The sequence below is a fragment of the Chionomys nivalis genome, chromosome 6 (assembly GCF_950005125.1).
Source record: "Chionomys nivalis chromosome 6, mChiNiv1.1, whole genome shotgun sequence".
In the NCBI taxonomy this organism is placed as follows: domain Eukaryota; kingdom Metazoa; phylum Chordata; class Mammalia; order Rodentia; family Cricetidae; genus Chionomys; species Chionomys nivalis.
In genome coordinates this window covers 13,611,957-13,627,561 of record NC_080091.1, presented here as the reverse complement: position 1 = coordinate 13,627,561, position 15,605 = coordinate 13,611,957, and the positions used below count along the sequence as shown (strand labels likewise).

The window sequence follows — 15,605 nt, the reverse complement described above, 5'->3', positions numbered from 1 at the left end:
GTCCACTTGCCAGGGCTTCAGGACCCATTTCTCTGGGATCTTAATTCCTATACCACTGGGACAAAGCTGGCTAGGACTGTGTGGTCATGTGATAATCAGCTCTCTTGAATTGGTGTTTTCTGAAATAAGAGCTTCCCTAGAACACCTTTCTGTTTGAAGCTGGCCTTTAATGCACTGGCTGCTTTACACCGTATTAATCACTAGTAGCCTTGTATCTGTGGTTGCACAAAGGTTCACCCCTGCTTTCATCTGCTTATTAGTTATAACAACGGATCTCTACCTGTTGGGGGTCACATGTCAGACATCCTGCATACTAGATATTTACATTATAATCTACCACAGTAGCAAAATTGCAGTTATGAAGGAGCAATGAAAATAATTCTATGGCTTGAGGTCACCACAACATGAGGAACTGCATTAAGGGGTCATGTAGTAGGAAGGTGAGAATCTGGGCTAAATATAAGCATTTTATAGTTCTCATGCTCAACAGTCATTGCTCACACCTACGGGTAATGGAGAGGTTTTCCTTTCTAAATTTTACATTCATCTAGCTACATGATTGGGTTTTTTTCGGGGGGGGGGGGGCAGAGGATACTTGTGGGAATGAGTTCTCTCCTCCCATCATGCGGGTCCCCTAGGATCTAACTCAGGTCATCAAGCTTGAAAGCAAGTACCTTTAGGGTAAGTGCCTTTATCCCGCTGAGCCATCTCACCAGCCCCATAGTAGGGCAGTTTTAAGAATAACCCACTAATTAATCTGATAAAGAACTGGTTCTCATTAAGAACCAAGAACTCTAAAATAATTTTATCAACACTTTACAGGATTTTTTATGTATGTGTGTGTGTGTGAGTCTCTATGCACCATGGGCATGAAGGAGCCCACAGAAACCTGAAGGAGCTGGAGTTCCAGCAGTTTTGCGCCCCCTGCTGTGCGTGCTGGAAACAGAGCCGAGGTCTTCTGGTAGAGCAGTAAGTGCTTTTACCTGCTGAGGCATTTCTCTAGACCCACTTTACAGGTTCAATATTAGCTAAAATTCACAAAACGTCAACAAGCAACAAAAAGCCGCAGTGCTATGAAAGCACCTCCAGGCTGGGTGTAAGGAACCAGGGCAGCTTACACGGTAACTGTTCTAACTAAAGGGGAAAAGTATAAGGGAGTGCTTCTTAGAAATGCTCCCAGAACTTTATAATTTAAAATATAATGATCTCTGAAAGCAACTGATTAAGGAAATGGCAGGCTCCAAATATAAACCAGAACTCCTTCCACCCTGACAGCCAGCTGAAATGTCAACATACCAACTGTTTACGTGTTCACAGGCTTCTCAATGGGAGCCATGAAGGAGACACTTGTCAGCACCTCGAGTGATGCCCACAGGGGAATTTGATCCCGGGAGATGCCCAGCGCCCTTGGCGCTCACACTCACCCAGCTGTCTTCATCTGGCACCACAGCAGCAGAGCATCCTTGGCAGACTTTTTCTCTTTGTTATCTTCAGTCTCCACACTGATATCCTGGATCTAAGGAGAGATTACACAAACGCCCAAGTCACTGTCCTGACGGCCATTGAGATCAAAGTCTTATCCTGCAGATTATTAGCTTTAAATGTCAGTAAACTGTCTGGGTCACCCCAAACTCCTCCAGAACTAGGTTTCCTAGTCTGGTTGGTCACCTGAATGCCTCCCTAGCACCTAGTAAGATCGTATATGCCCCTATCTGCCCCTAGGGACTCATCTTTCCAGCTGCAAGCTAGCTTGGTGGCTTCTCACAGAAAGCAGGAAACTATTTTGCTGAGGCACTACATGCATAGTCCTGAAAACTGCCCTAAACTCTAAGACAGAACCTGCTTACATGCTATGCTTCCACACGCTCTAGGTCACAAACAAGCTCAGCATCAGACATGAAGCCGGGTCTAACGGCATCAAGGTCAATCTGAACTAGCTCTACCGTGTCTGCTCAGAGTTTCAGTTCTTGATTAAGAGGTCCTATCAGTTATATGATTTTAGATAAAATGCTCCAACTATCTTCTGTGCCCCCCACGCAACTGAATTTGGGATAAGCAGTAGGAATATAAGTAATGATTCAATAAAATAAAGCTAGTGAAAGAAACTGCACAGTGCAGCTACCCACACTGCTGGTCATGCACTAGTGCCAGCAGCCCAGCTTTTCCACTCAGGAGGAGGAAGCGTGTTTCAGCAGGCTGAAGTACGGAAAGCACACACTGACAGTGTCCAATCAGCTCAGTTCACTCTGAGAATTTGAAAATGGCTATGAATGACAGCTCCTGACATGCGCACTCGCCCACTGTCATGGGGGCCACAATCAAACTGCCCTTTTCCATCTTCCCAATACCACAGGCCAAAGCAACAGATGGCATCTTCAACAGTAATTCGCTTACCCTACTTAGTTAGAATTGCTGGAACTGGGCCCTGGGAATCTAAATTATTGAGATACTTTCTCAACGGTGGCAGTGAAGGCAGATGACAAGTCTCCTCTGTACCTTTCGCTCCCACACAGAGACACCCAGAACCCTGTGAAACCGAAGCCTAATCTCAGAATGGCAACAGAGAAGGAAAGAGCACTGATCACAGGATGGTCTCAGAGTTTGAACAGGAAAACTAAGACAGATAAAATTTGATTTTTGATTTTTCTTTCCCTCCCCTTTGTGTGATATTTTTCCTTACTCAGAAGCATCAATAGGTCTTTATCAAAGGGTGAAAACAGGAAAGAAAAGCCCAAGGACACAGTCCTGCAGGAGACAGGACTGCTGGAGGATGTTTATAGAGTAACCTGACACGTGGGTAAGAAGGTTTAAGAGCCTGAACACAAAACACGAGCCTGGAGACTGAGCCAGGCCTAAGCAGAGGCTTCTCCCTAACACTGCAAGCCTGTGCTCACCCAAGGCAGCCTGAACCGAACTCCACAACCAAGGTCAGGGGAATGGCATGAAATGACCTTGAGAGTGCCTACTCCCAGAGGAGGCACGCCACACTAATCACAACCCATTTAAACACACGGGCCTTTGGCTCCTTCCTCCTGCTCCTTCACACCCAAAGGAAGGCAAGAAGGTGAAAGCAGAGCCCCTAGCCCACACGGTCACAATTCAGTGACGTCCAGGCAGCCTAGAAGTGCCCAGCACCAGTCACACAGCTTGACCTTTGCAACTGAAAGCCAATGGCAGAGGTCCGATGTTCAGAGGTACCAGGGTGCGCCCTCGGAACCCCATGTCACTGAGGCCTGTCTGACAGGAAAGTCAAGATGGTCAGGAGCAGTGAAATGCAGAACATGGCAGCCGACCATCCTCCTGGGCGGCAGCAGCCCAGTCTCTCTAGGGGAGCTCTGTTCACAGGGAGCTCGTGTGTGGAAAGCCGCAGGCTCCTGAGCAAAGCTCCTTACCTGGAAGCGCAGGATGATGGTCCAGATGAGGCCGAGGGTCAGCCGGTGGTTCCCATCCACAATGTCATGGGAACCCATGTTCTCAAGATGGACTCTCTGCTCCTTCAGGAACTGAAGAGCCTTGTCTACATTCTCCAGACAGTGGATGCGCATCCGTCCCTTCGTGGGTTTAGGCTAGAACCAGAGAACAGAGGTGGAGAAAGTTCATCCAGCGGGCAGAGACGACTCCTGAGGATTACCCTGAATCACACACGCTTAGCACCCACACCCAAACTGAAATTTTTTTTTTTTAAATATTTATTTATTTATTATGTATACAATATTCTGTCTGTGTGTATGCCTGAAGGCCAGAAGAGGGCGCCAGACCTCTTTACAGATGGTTGTGAGCCACCATGTGGTTGCTGGGAATTGAACTCAGGACCTTTGGAAGAGCAGGCAATGCTCTTAACCACTGAGCCATCTCTCCAGCCCCCCCAAACTGAAATTTGTATGCACTCATTTGGTCCAATTTCACGGAGTCTCGGCTACCGCTGCCATCCACAAAGATATTGGTGAGGATCATCTGAGCGTATGAAATGTAACAACAGGTTGCTGCTGCTGGGCTGGGCCATTTCCTAAGACTGGCTTAAGATGAAAATGGGACATATCCTCAGATGAGAATTTTGGAGAGCTAGTTTTATGAGGACTGGAAAAGAAAGGAGAAAGGCAAAGGGCAGAGGGTCAGGGACCAGGCATCTAAATACCTTAAATGTCTGTTCATTTTACAATTATATCAAAATGGAAAAGAAGTCATTGGAAGGGAAACATTTTTACTATATTTACTATATTTACTATAAACATCTACTGTATCTTATTCTCACACACACAATGTTACTTGGGGAGCTGGAAAGATGACTTAGCCATTAAGAACACTGGCTGCTGATTCCCAGCATCCAAATCCAGTCACAATGGTCTATGACTCCAGTTCCAGGGGATCTGATATCCATTTCTAGACTCTGCAGGCACTGTACAAATGTGGTGTACAGACAATGTATGGAGAAGAAACATCCATACACATAAAATAAAAATGTATAAGCAGAATTTAAAATAAAAAATTTTGAAGTTACAGGGACATTTACTTTATCATCTCATTGCACTGCCCTTCACGCTTTCCAAACATTCCCTTATTTCATAACTGATGCTCACCCATCTTTAGTGAATGACTGACCCCTCTTTTACAACAAAACAACACAGAAAGGCATGGCAAAGTTAAACGCTACTAGTAGTACAATACAGGAGAGAGAGAGTCCGTACTAAGCTCACAAGGCCTGGTGGCACATGACTAAACTCCCAGCTACTCTGAAATTGAGGCCAAAAGATCCCAAGTTCAAGGCCAGCATACACAACTTAAGGAGACCTTGTCTCAAAGTAACGGCAACAGAAAAGGCTGAGAATACAGCTTAGCGGTACAGCACAGAAAAGGCTGAGAATACAGCTTAGCGGTACAGCACATGCTTAACACACAAGGCCTCAGGTCCGACAGCCACCACAACAAAGGACGCCAATTTTCTTGTGCTTTACGCATTTCAGAGAGGCTTTCAAGTATTTAAGGTGTGATATGATACTCAGACAAATAAATTATTCTCAAGAGGTAACAATGATTTCGTCTAATTACATGGATTCCAATATGAGAAATGTCTTAGCTGCCATTTCTAGAGCACTGCTATATCTCCCACTCTGTGTGGTAGTCTATGGCTAATCCAATTCTCACAACAGTCATGACTGAAAGCAACTACTATTCTTAATCCTTTTATTGCCGAGGTGGCAGTCTACTCAGCTAACTGGTATGTAATAAGCCAGGCCCCCGAGCTCATTATCTCTGTGTTACACAAGAACACAGACTACAAACAAGACGGATATACACCTCCATGTGAATGAAAAGACGAGGTTCTCATCTGGAAAATAATCTAAGAACTATTTATATATGTATGTTTCACATTCTCAAAGGAGTAGGAAAGCTAAATACAAAGGAAAAGGGTAGGGTTCATCTCTCAAAGCTGCCCCTCGGAAGTGGCTGCCCCTCGGAAGTGGCTGCCCCTCAGGAGTGGCTGCCCCCGCCAAAGACAGGAACACACCACCTCACCTTCATTAATTATCAGATTTCCAGGGAGGCATGGGGCCATTCCCATGGCAACACACACATTCCTGTCCTGTATGATCACTGAAGGGACATCTCACCTAACAGTCAGGAAATGTAGGGGGGACATCAGGTCCATGGGGCTCAGATACAAGGAGCCTCTCAGAGGCTGGCAGGCAGGCAATTCCTCTGAGCAAATGCAAGTTTTCACTGACCCTCCCTAAATCAATTTCACAATGTCCCTTCATAGCTCGCATTCTGTTTATTTGTAACTTTTGAAGGTGTTTTCCTGGTCCTCCTCCCATGACACTCCTTCTTGTCCCAAATCTTCCCAGCGATTATCACCCCTACTCCAGACCCATCTTCCATCGGACTCCAAAGGAGAAACAATCAGTATCGCCATGGGCTAATTCTCCTTTTCCACATGGACTCACGGCCTTTTGTGAGCAGAGAACGGGATGGGTACTCACCTCCCAGGCCCCTATCTCTGCCAAGTGCCCATGCAGCTTACTTAATTTTTCTGTGTGGAGACTGAACCCAGGACCTTAAACATGATGGACAAGTGCTCTTTGTAGTACGCGGGGATTTACCGAGCACAGCATACATACAATGGCAGGGTTTACTGTCAAGAGTGTAGAGGTAGAAAGAACAATCTGGAACTAGTCTGATTTCGTTTTTAAACGGAAGACCCCTGGCAGGGTGTTCAGGGAGGGAAGGAGGCTTACGCCATCTACCCCACCTCAATAATTCCCTCCTCTCCTCTTTCTCCATGGAGACCCAAATGAACCTTGAAGCTACTTAGGGAGTAGAATGGAGATGCTGGACAGATCCAACCCTAATAAATACCTTAGTCTGCATCACCACACACACCCACTAGGGCTGGATGGTCTCGCTTATTTCTAGAGTTATAATGTCTTCAAAGGTATCTACCTCTGTGATCACTGAAGTCACTTCCAGCTACAGAACACAAGCTAGGTACTTCAGAGTGAAGGTCTTATTGTCAAGCACGGTGAACTTTAAGTGTCTGATGATCTGGTTAAGGGAAGAGGAAGCCCGAATAGATACTAAGTGACTAGCGCAACCAACACATGCACTAATCACAGATACGCCCCGCCTCCCATGGAGCGGAGCGTGACAGTGCACACCTGTGGCTGTGGCTGGGGAGTGGAGTATCTGAGGCCGACCTGAGTGTAGTCGCGTGAGACCCGGTCTCCACAGAGAAGAACACATCTACTGACTACACACATATAAAGTCAAACTCTGTCTTCATCGAATTCTTCCCTACCTACCAACACTGAGCTGACTCAGAAGAAAACAAGGGACCAACCCCACTAGCCTGTAAGAATGCATGGCAATAATTTATAGTTTGTTTGATGTATGAATGGCCCCCATAGGCACATGATTTGAATACTTAGGGAGTGGCACTATTTAAATCAATTAGAATTGAATCAAATAGTGTGGTCTTGTTGGAGGAAGTATGTCAGTGCGAGTGGGCTTTGAGGTTTCAAAAGCTTAAGCCAGGCCCAATGACTCTCTCTTCCTGCTGCCTGTGGATGTGAATGTAGAACTCTCAGCTCCTTCTCCATGTCTGCCTGCAAACTGCCATACTTCCTGCTAAGCTGATAATGGACTAAACTGTAAGCCAGCCTAAATTAAATGCGTTCCTTTATAAGAAAAAAAAAAGAATGCATGGCTATAATTTATAAACTCTCAAAAGCTACACACTCTCCAGGACTAGACAGGCAGTTCAGGGGTTAAGAGCACTGCCTGGCCTTCTAGGAGCCACGTTTGATTCTCAGCACCTACGCTGAAGCTCACAAACATCTGTAACTCCAGTTCCAGTCTTCTGGCCTCCACAGGTACCACAGAGGCATGACACACAGATTTACATGCAGTCAAACACCCATACACGTGAATAAAGCTGTGTGTGTGTTTGGTTTTTCGAGAAAGGGTTTCTCTGTATAGCTTTGGAGGCTGTCCTGGCACTCGCTCTGTAGATCAGGCTGGCCTCAAACTCACAGAGATCCACCTGCCTCTGCCTCCTGAGTGCTGGGATTAAAGGCGTGCCCACTACCACCCAGCCATAAATGAAGATTTTTAAGAAATTTGAAACAAACAGGACACTAGCCCAACTACAGAGTCAGACCCCTAAGACCTTCATTCTCAGAGTGAGCTTCAGAGAACGCTTTCTTCCCAGCTAAATCTGACTTGATGTGGGATTCCCCTCTGTATCTTGTGAATACCACTGGTTAATAAAGAAACTGTCTTGGTTTGTGATAGGGCAAAAGAATAGAGCTAGGTGGGGAAAACTAAACTGAATGCTGAGAGAAGGAAGACGGAGTTTAGAGACGTCATGTGGTCGCTACCTGGAACAGGCATGCTTGGAACCTTGCAGGTAAGCCACAGTCACGTGGCAATGTACAGGTTAATAGAAATGGGTTAAATTAAGAAGTAAGAGCTAGCCAACAAGAAGCTAGAGCTAATAGGTCAAGCAGTGATTTAATGAATACAGTTTTTGTGTGGTTGTTTTGGGAGGCTGGGTGGCCAGGAAATGAACAAGTGGCATCCTACAACACTGGCTAGTTAATCTGAACCAGTCCTCCTGGGTATAGCTGAGCCTCGATTTCCTACTAAGGTTCTGGGACAGTTCATCTAAAGGGCTCCTTTCCTTCTCTCTCCCTAATTCCAGGGTTTTGCCACCATTCTTTTGATACTTTAGTATACGGTTCCTCTCACTAGTATTCGACTTTCCACATTTACACAAGGAGGTCCCAAATTAGTGGGAGTATGAGTTCTTTCACGGCAGACTGTTCAGATCAAAGTAAAATCTCCCATTTACAAACAATACCTAGAAAAAGAGCCCGGCTCTGTGATGCTCCACAAAACATGGCAACATTACCATTTAGCAGAGGCCTTGGAAGAGAAGAAAGGAAAAACAAACCAAAAGTTCATTCTAAACAGCTCAATGAGGGATTTAAGGTGTAACAAATCTCATGTCATGGTAAATCTTACCTTCTCCACTTACTTAGCTCAAGCTATTCTGGAATTAATGGTTGTAAAGCCAACAGAACAAACCAAACCAAACCCTGAAACTTTTTTTGGATGGTTCTTCTTCTGAGAGACTAATTAATGGAGTTAGACAACAAAGGCAAAGTCAGTAAACAATGCTTAATGATACCAGTGATTGAAAGCAGTGACCCTGGAGGAACCCTTGCGCTCAGTCAGAGGGGAGCTAAGACGGGCTATCTTCCCTACAATTCTCCTTTTCAAAGAGGCCTCGGAGGGCCGAAATCACAGGCAGGCTCTGAACCTCAGGCATAACCTCACCATTTAAGTGCAAGCCTAATGGTACTGTGCTAAACATAAGGGGGCAGAGCTACACAATCATCTCAACCTCACCTGGCCCTGAGATCAAGTCCGATGACCAGAGTGGCAGGCATAGGTTCCGTGCACACTTTGTCCTGCCAAGATGATGCTAAGGTAAACAGCAGTCTATATTTTAACAATTTTGAAACAAGACCTCCATGAAAAGTTACAGTCTGCTGTGATTTCGGAATAAGACACCAGAAAGGGATGGTTTTATTTCTATTTTTCACTAACCAATTCCCAATCAGCAACAGTTTTACTGCTCCATGGCCAGACATGCCTGAGATGGGAGAGACAAAGGGGAGAGTGTTGCTTTTGGATATCTACCTTGTCGGGCCAAGCCTCTTCCCAAGAAGATCAGAATCAAGCAAGGTGGATGGCTACCTGAAACCTCTAAAACGTATCTGGTTCGTTCTGTTAGGCTAAATCCAGACCCTGCTCTGGGGCTTTAGCTAACACGTTTGTTCAGGTTCTCTCGGTAAAAACACACGCATACCGAAAACTCCCCTCTGTCAAAGAATCCAAAACTTCATTAATGAAGTAAGCTTGTATATTCTAGTCACCTAAACATTGAACTACTATCCCCTGCTAGGCTGGTGGTAGGGATAAAGACTAAAGACTTAGTAACTGAGGAGGGCTGCAGATGGGGTGCGAAGGCCTGTTACCCCAGGTTTTAGACTGAAGGTGCAGGAAACCAGCATAGACTGAACTGGCTGACCGCACAGTGAGCACAGGGGACTCACACCAGAAGAGCCAACCATTTAATGAGCTTTGGAATCTGAATATGCAGGAATCCTTTGGGGCACAGTGAATTCTAACAGCCTCAGGAGCCAAGGACAGAATGTGATTTTGGTCTCTTCCAAAAAGTTCCACACACACCAACTAGAAACCATGACCAAATAATAGGAGCTTCTTTACCTCACTATATATGGCCTTTTTACTTTTGGAAGGTGAACAATTCTATAATCAAAGATGGCTGTTAGGAAATAAAATCTCTGGCACTGACTACATGGGAGGTTGGAGGTGGTGGGCATCTTTCATTCTTTACCCCTATTCTCCTAGGTTTCTGAGTTACTGAAAAAAGGTGTGTGTGTGTGTGTGTGTGTGTGTGTGTGCGCGCGCGCGCGTGCACGTGTTGCTAACAGACATGGATATAGTGGTACAGACTGTAATCTCTGCTCTTGGGAACTTGAGGCAAGAAGACTGCTATGGCCTCAAAGTCAGACAGGGTTATAATAGAAGACCCCATCTCACCAAAAATTAAAGAAAAAAAAGGCAAAAACTTACTGCTGATAGCAAATGGCAAAGTAGGATTTATTCACCTACAAGAATTATGCTTTGCTAGTTGCTGCCTTGTTTTCCCTGCTTAGATGGGGCTCAGTGGCCATCAGTCAGTCTTCTTGAGCTGTGGGTAGACAAAGCTAGGCATTTTACTTCACACAGCATCAAAGACTGGACTGTGATAGAACAAAATGTTCAAACCAATCCTTATCTGTCTGACCCTTTATTTTGTCAAAGCTACCATCAAAACAAAAAAAAAATCATAGTGGTATATTATTTGTATTTTAATAAATAAATCTTGCCTGAAGTCCAGGGGCAAAGCTAAGTCACTAGAGGTCAGGCAGTGGTGGCTCACATCTTTCATCCCAGGATTTGGGAGACAGAGGCAGATGGATCTCTGTGAGTTCAAGGCCACCCTGAGCGACACAAGATCAATGCAGAAACACATCCAGGTGGTGGCGGCCTGGACCTTTAATCCCAGTATTAAGGACTCATATGCCCTTAATCCCAGCACTAGAAGGAACATAAAATGGGAGGAGAGAGAGACTTAGTCTGCTCAGTCTGTGGTCACCCAGCCTTGGTAGCGGTAAGACCTCTCTGGTGGCTTAGCTGCTTTGATTTTCTGACATTCAGGTTGAACCCCAATATCTGACTCTGGGTTTTATTATTCATGCTATAAAAAATAAACAAATTTACAAGGTTAAAAGAAGAGGGAGGGAAAGGTTTGACAGATAGGAAAAAGAAAAGTCTCTTATAAGTTTTATAATTCTGTATGATACATATCATAGTAATTCTCACCTAGGCTATAAAACAAGTCTCACTGCAAGAAACCAATAAATGACTGTTCTGTTTGCCTCCCAACATTGGACCACTGCCCCACAAAAATACCACCTTCTTGCAACATCTCAACAGGGGCTTATTATCTAGTTTGACCTATAAATTCTCAGAGAAAAATGAGACAGCAGCACCTGCCCACCAGGGAATGAAGAGCATGGACAGACACAGCAAAGATGAGAAGAGGCTTGACCACTGCCTGAAAGCAAGACTGTTCTAGACCACAGGGACAGAGAAGAGGTACCATCTTCATTTCTACTAAGGTTTAGCCATGTGATTCTGTTCACGGACTCCTGAAGAGGACTATAAACCCTAGTCTCTCACCCGCAGTCAGAGGTGTGGATTGATCTGCCAAAGATCCGCTGTGGCTGTCGAGTTACAGGACGGAGACCAAGTTAAATACAAGGCTTTTCTGGCAGCCATGCCAACCGCTGGCATCACATTTTCCCAGTGATGTCAGTACAGACGTGGGCTCCCTCCCTGGGCATCGGCTTGGCTCAGATACGCCACCTCCTATGGAACTACGCGTGCTCTAGTGGAAAACAGCGTACACTTTCAAACCAAGGCGGGAGAAAACCTGCTGGGCCAGTCACAGCGATGGCTTAAGCTTCTCTGCCTTAAGGTACACACACAAAAGTCACATCCCTGGAGACACAGCTTTCACTGCAGACTAACAATTTCCCTGTCCAGAAGAGAAGGGTAAATTTATCTGATGACACAATATCAGTATGTACCATCACCCCCCAACAAAAGGAAAACTGCCAGAGGCCACTGGAATTCAATTCTTGCCACCTTGAGATAGCAGCTCAGATATTCCAAAGAATCATCAGTAAGACATAAATTCAGAACTCCTTCCGTGATTTCATGTAAGCAGCAGACTCATCTCAGAGCTGGCATCCAAGCCTGGCCCTTCCGATGCAAGCATTCTGCTTTAATAGGGCCATCAGCCAGGATCTTCCCTACAAAGGAGGCAGGCATCTCAAAAACAAGGCTACATTATTAGAGTTCACAAATACCACCCAGAATCAACATGTTTACCTCACTCATCAAGATTCTTCTCCAGAAAATAATTCTTAATTGCAGAATTTGCCAGGAGACAAGCCCACCCTTGTTTCTTCAAAGCTGTTTTCCCTCCTAAGGTGCTTACCAGCCTCTCTCCGGAGAGGACCTCCAGCAGCTTGATGAGCATCCGTCCATCTCGGAGGTCGGTGTACAGGTCTGTGATTCGGCAGGACACTCGGGCAAGGTGGGAGTTGACCCACTTGGTGAAGGTCTTCTTCTGTACAGCTTCACGCTCATCTGCAAGCAGAGGAGAACTCACTTTACCACCAACCCAGCAGGGCAATAGCAGGTGTAAGCCGCCCAACTCAACTGCCCACACAGCAAGAAGGGATCAGCAAAACCTAACACAAACGAAACTTCCACTCAGCTCTTCCTTCTGGAATGCTGGGATTTGGACAATCCTTGCACAAGTCAACTCCCAGGTTTGCAGCCAGAGGAATACAGCAATGATAGGATGGGTTCAATCAATCTGACTACAGAGTTTCTGGTGACATTATTTACCTACAATTCCCCCAAAAGGCGACGGTCATACATGAAAGGGCACGGGCACAGAAACTTGGGATAGCAGGAAACCGCTTCCGTTGGCACAAAAGCTGAGGTAACACCCGACAAGGGAAGTCCACTCATGTGAACAACAGAGAAAACAGGTAACAGGGAGAAGTGTAAAGATATCTGTCAACAGGAAGGGACACTCAGGGCCCAGGGTTTCAACAATAGCCTGAGACTGCCCTCAGTGTCCCCTACAAAATAAGCGTACAATGATCATCTCCAAACCTTTACCACTCACTGAAAAGGAGCCTGCTGGGATACAATTCAGAGTACAGTCACCAAAAATTCACATCATCTGGAAACAGTATTAAGCCTCAGTGATCCAGGTTCTGTCCAACTCAAATCTAAAACTAAATCAAAACTCTAAACACTGACACTGAGAACTGGTCCTCTGAGTCACCCACAAATAGGGTTCTAACCTTTCTGTTTCTGCAGGATCCTCTAATGAGGTTGCTGAAGGTTTGCAAGAGGCATCCAGAGTATACCCCGGAGCTCCCCTAGCCCCCAATTTCCTGACTGTGGATACAGAACCAAACAACTGCCATTTATATACCTATCTCTGGATCCACCAGAGCTGAGGCCCTACACCCAGTGCAAACGCTCCACAAAGGTGTTTCCAACAGCTGCTGTATTGAAAAAAGCACCAGGTAGCACGTAAAACTCACTGAGCTCCTGAATGGTCAGGGGACAGCAAGCAGTGCCATATCCGGAAGGCTGTGCTGAAGCCTACACCTGTCTACCATAGTAAGACAATGAGGAAGAGACAATGCTGGACAGGCTTCGACTGCTGCACCCCAAGACAGGCACCTGCCAAGACACTCGGGCCTCCTGCTGCAGTTAGCAGATCCATGAGGTCCTGCCTTTCCCTAAGGAACAGCCCTCAGAAAAGAGGGTCCTTCTTCAGGGACAAGGACTAACCAGAAACAAAGGACCAGAAAGGGTGGGACTGGGGAAGTAAGACGGAAGGGCAGACTGCAGTCTGCAAAAGGAGACATGCTAGTAACATCCCGACAGGTCAAGACCACATACATTATTAATCTCACAATCATCATGATGGATGGTAACTTTACCACCACAGTGGTGGTGGGGTAGTTTTTGTTGTTGATGATGGTTAAGGTTTGGCTGTTTTGAAAGAGGCAGGTGAATCTCTATGAGTTCAAGGTCAGACTGATCTACAAAGTGAGTCCCAGGAAAATCAAGGCCATACAGAGAAACCCCCGTCTTGAAAAAACAAAATAAATACAAATAAATAAATAAATAAAATTATAGTTTCTTGTATATACTACAAGAAGCTGGAAAATGTCTTTAACAGGGTCCCTGATGGATATGAATTTGAAATGAATGAAATTTATGCCCCGGCAATGTTGAAGCATGCAGGGACAGCCCGTACAAAGTGGTTCTATTGATTTTGTTCATATTGGGTTTCATGGTCTAAGTTGATAAGGACGACTGACCAGGTCTCTTCCTTAAGACGGCACCAGATCTCATTACAGATGGCTGTGAGTCACCATGTGGTTGCTGAGAACGGAACTCAGGACCTCTGGAAGAGCGGGCAATGCTCTAAACTGATGGCTTCCCAGACTATTAATGTTTGGGGTCCAAAGTCACTAACAAACCCAATCTATCAAGTGAATAAGATCAAAATGAAAACCAGCTTAGATTAAACTGTCTCTCAATAAACAAATGCAGTGTGTCCCACCGCCTCCCACTTTCCCTCTGGGTGACTCCCACATTAAAGTAACACTGGTGGCTTCTTTCGGATTCAGAAGTAGGAGCCCTCCCCCAGATTTACAGCTCAACCCCATCCCCCCCCTCCCCATGAAGAGACAGAGAGGTCAAGGGTGGGAGCAGAGAGAACTGGGCTCAAACATGCTTCCCAGAGCTGCGGTATGCCTCGTAAACTCTACAAAAGGGGAAGGAAAGAAAAGGAAAAGAAACTGAAAAGTAAAAGGAACGAGAAGTTTTGTTGTTCTTCCTGTATGTGTCTTTCCCCCAGTTTCAGACTTAAGAACACTAGAAAAATCCGAGACTCTGAGCTCCACAGGCTGCCACCACCACACTGACAAAGGCATAAGGAGCCTGCCCAGGACTGGACAGGAACACCATCCTATGACTGAGGAAGGGCAGAGACACAAAGCCAGGCAGCTCACATGTCACCCTATGCAGTGTGTGCAGAACAAGCACTTCTGAGGCGGCAAGGAGGGGAGGATCTACCCAGTGGCCCAGCTGAGGATGAGGAAACCGTCCCTGGAAACCTAGTCCTTTGTTCCACCCTTCCTGGGAAGGCAAATGACATCATGCCTGTACTCCCCCACTCCACCCCAGAGAGGCTAGGGGAGATAGGCCAGACGCCTGCAGGGGAACAGGAGGCCCTTGGCATAGACAATGGAAGACGAACCAGTGGGTTTCCAAGTACAAGCTGCTGTAGCTGGCCACGTACGCTATAGGAGGAGGTAGTGCCAACTTTCACTCTTACCAACATGAGGAGACTGCAGTGAGGCGGGAAAGGGGTCCCTTTAAGTGCCACACTGACCTGATTAACTACAGTCCCTGGAGGACACAGAGAAATGGCTAAGAGTCATTTTGTTTTATGCGGTGACTGAAGGATAGGTGCAGAGACCGGGACACTGCTAAACACCCTGCACACAGCACCGTCTCTACAGAAAATCATTCAACCCAACGCGCTGATCATGCCAGCGCTGAGAAATTCCAGTTTAAAGGTTCAATTATAACTGGAATTAGAGTGATCAGACTACACGAGCTATAGAGGAACGTCTGAATTCAGGGTTTTGTTCACTCGTCTTTCTCCCCGCCTACATCAAAGCCTTTCTGGGTCTAATAGTGCACACACTGACAGGAAGCACTTGCCTTCAGACACACTCATTGCACGAAGTGCTGCAAAGCAGAAAAGCAGGTGACCACCACGTGGGCCAATGATGTGGACATGTGGCTTACCCCATACCCCACTCTCTGCTTACCCGCAGGGCCCTGTACGGCTGTTACCA

The 15,605-nt window shown here is 46.0% G+C and overlaps 1 protein-coding gene across 4 annotated transcripts in view; it reads right to left on the bottom strand.

Moving 5' to 3' along the window:
* Sptbn1 (spectrin beta, non-erythrocytic 1) overlaps nt 1–15,605 on the bottom strand; it is a 169,624-nt gene that overhangs the window by 53,671 nt on the left and 100,348 nt on the right. For all 4 annotated transcript variants that reach the window (XM_057771284.1, XM_057771282.1, XM_057771283.1 and 1 more), the window contains 3 exons: nt 12,137–12,288; nt 3,393–3,566; nt 1,425–1,516 (listed from right to left, as the gene is read on the bottom strand). In XM_057771284.1, coding sequence (XP_057627267.1) covers nt 1,425–1,516; nt 3,393–3,566; nt 12,137–12,288 — 418 coding nt within the window. The remainder of the gene's footprint in view (nt 1–1,424; nt 1,517–3,392; nt 3,567–12,136; nt 12,289–15,605) is intronic.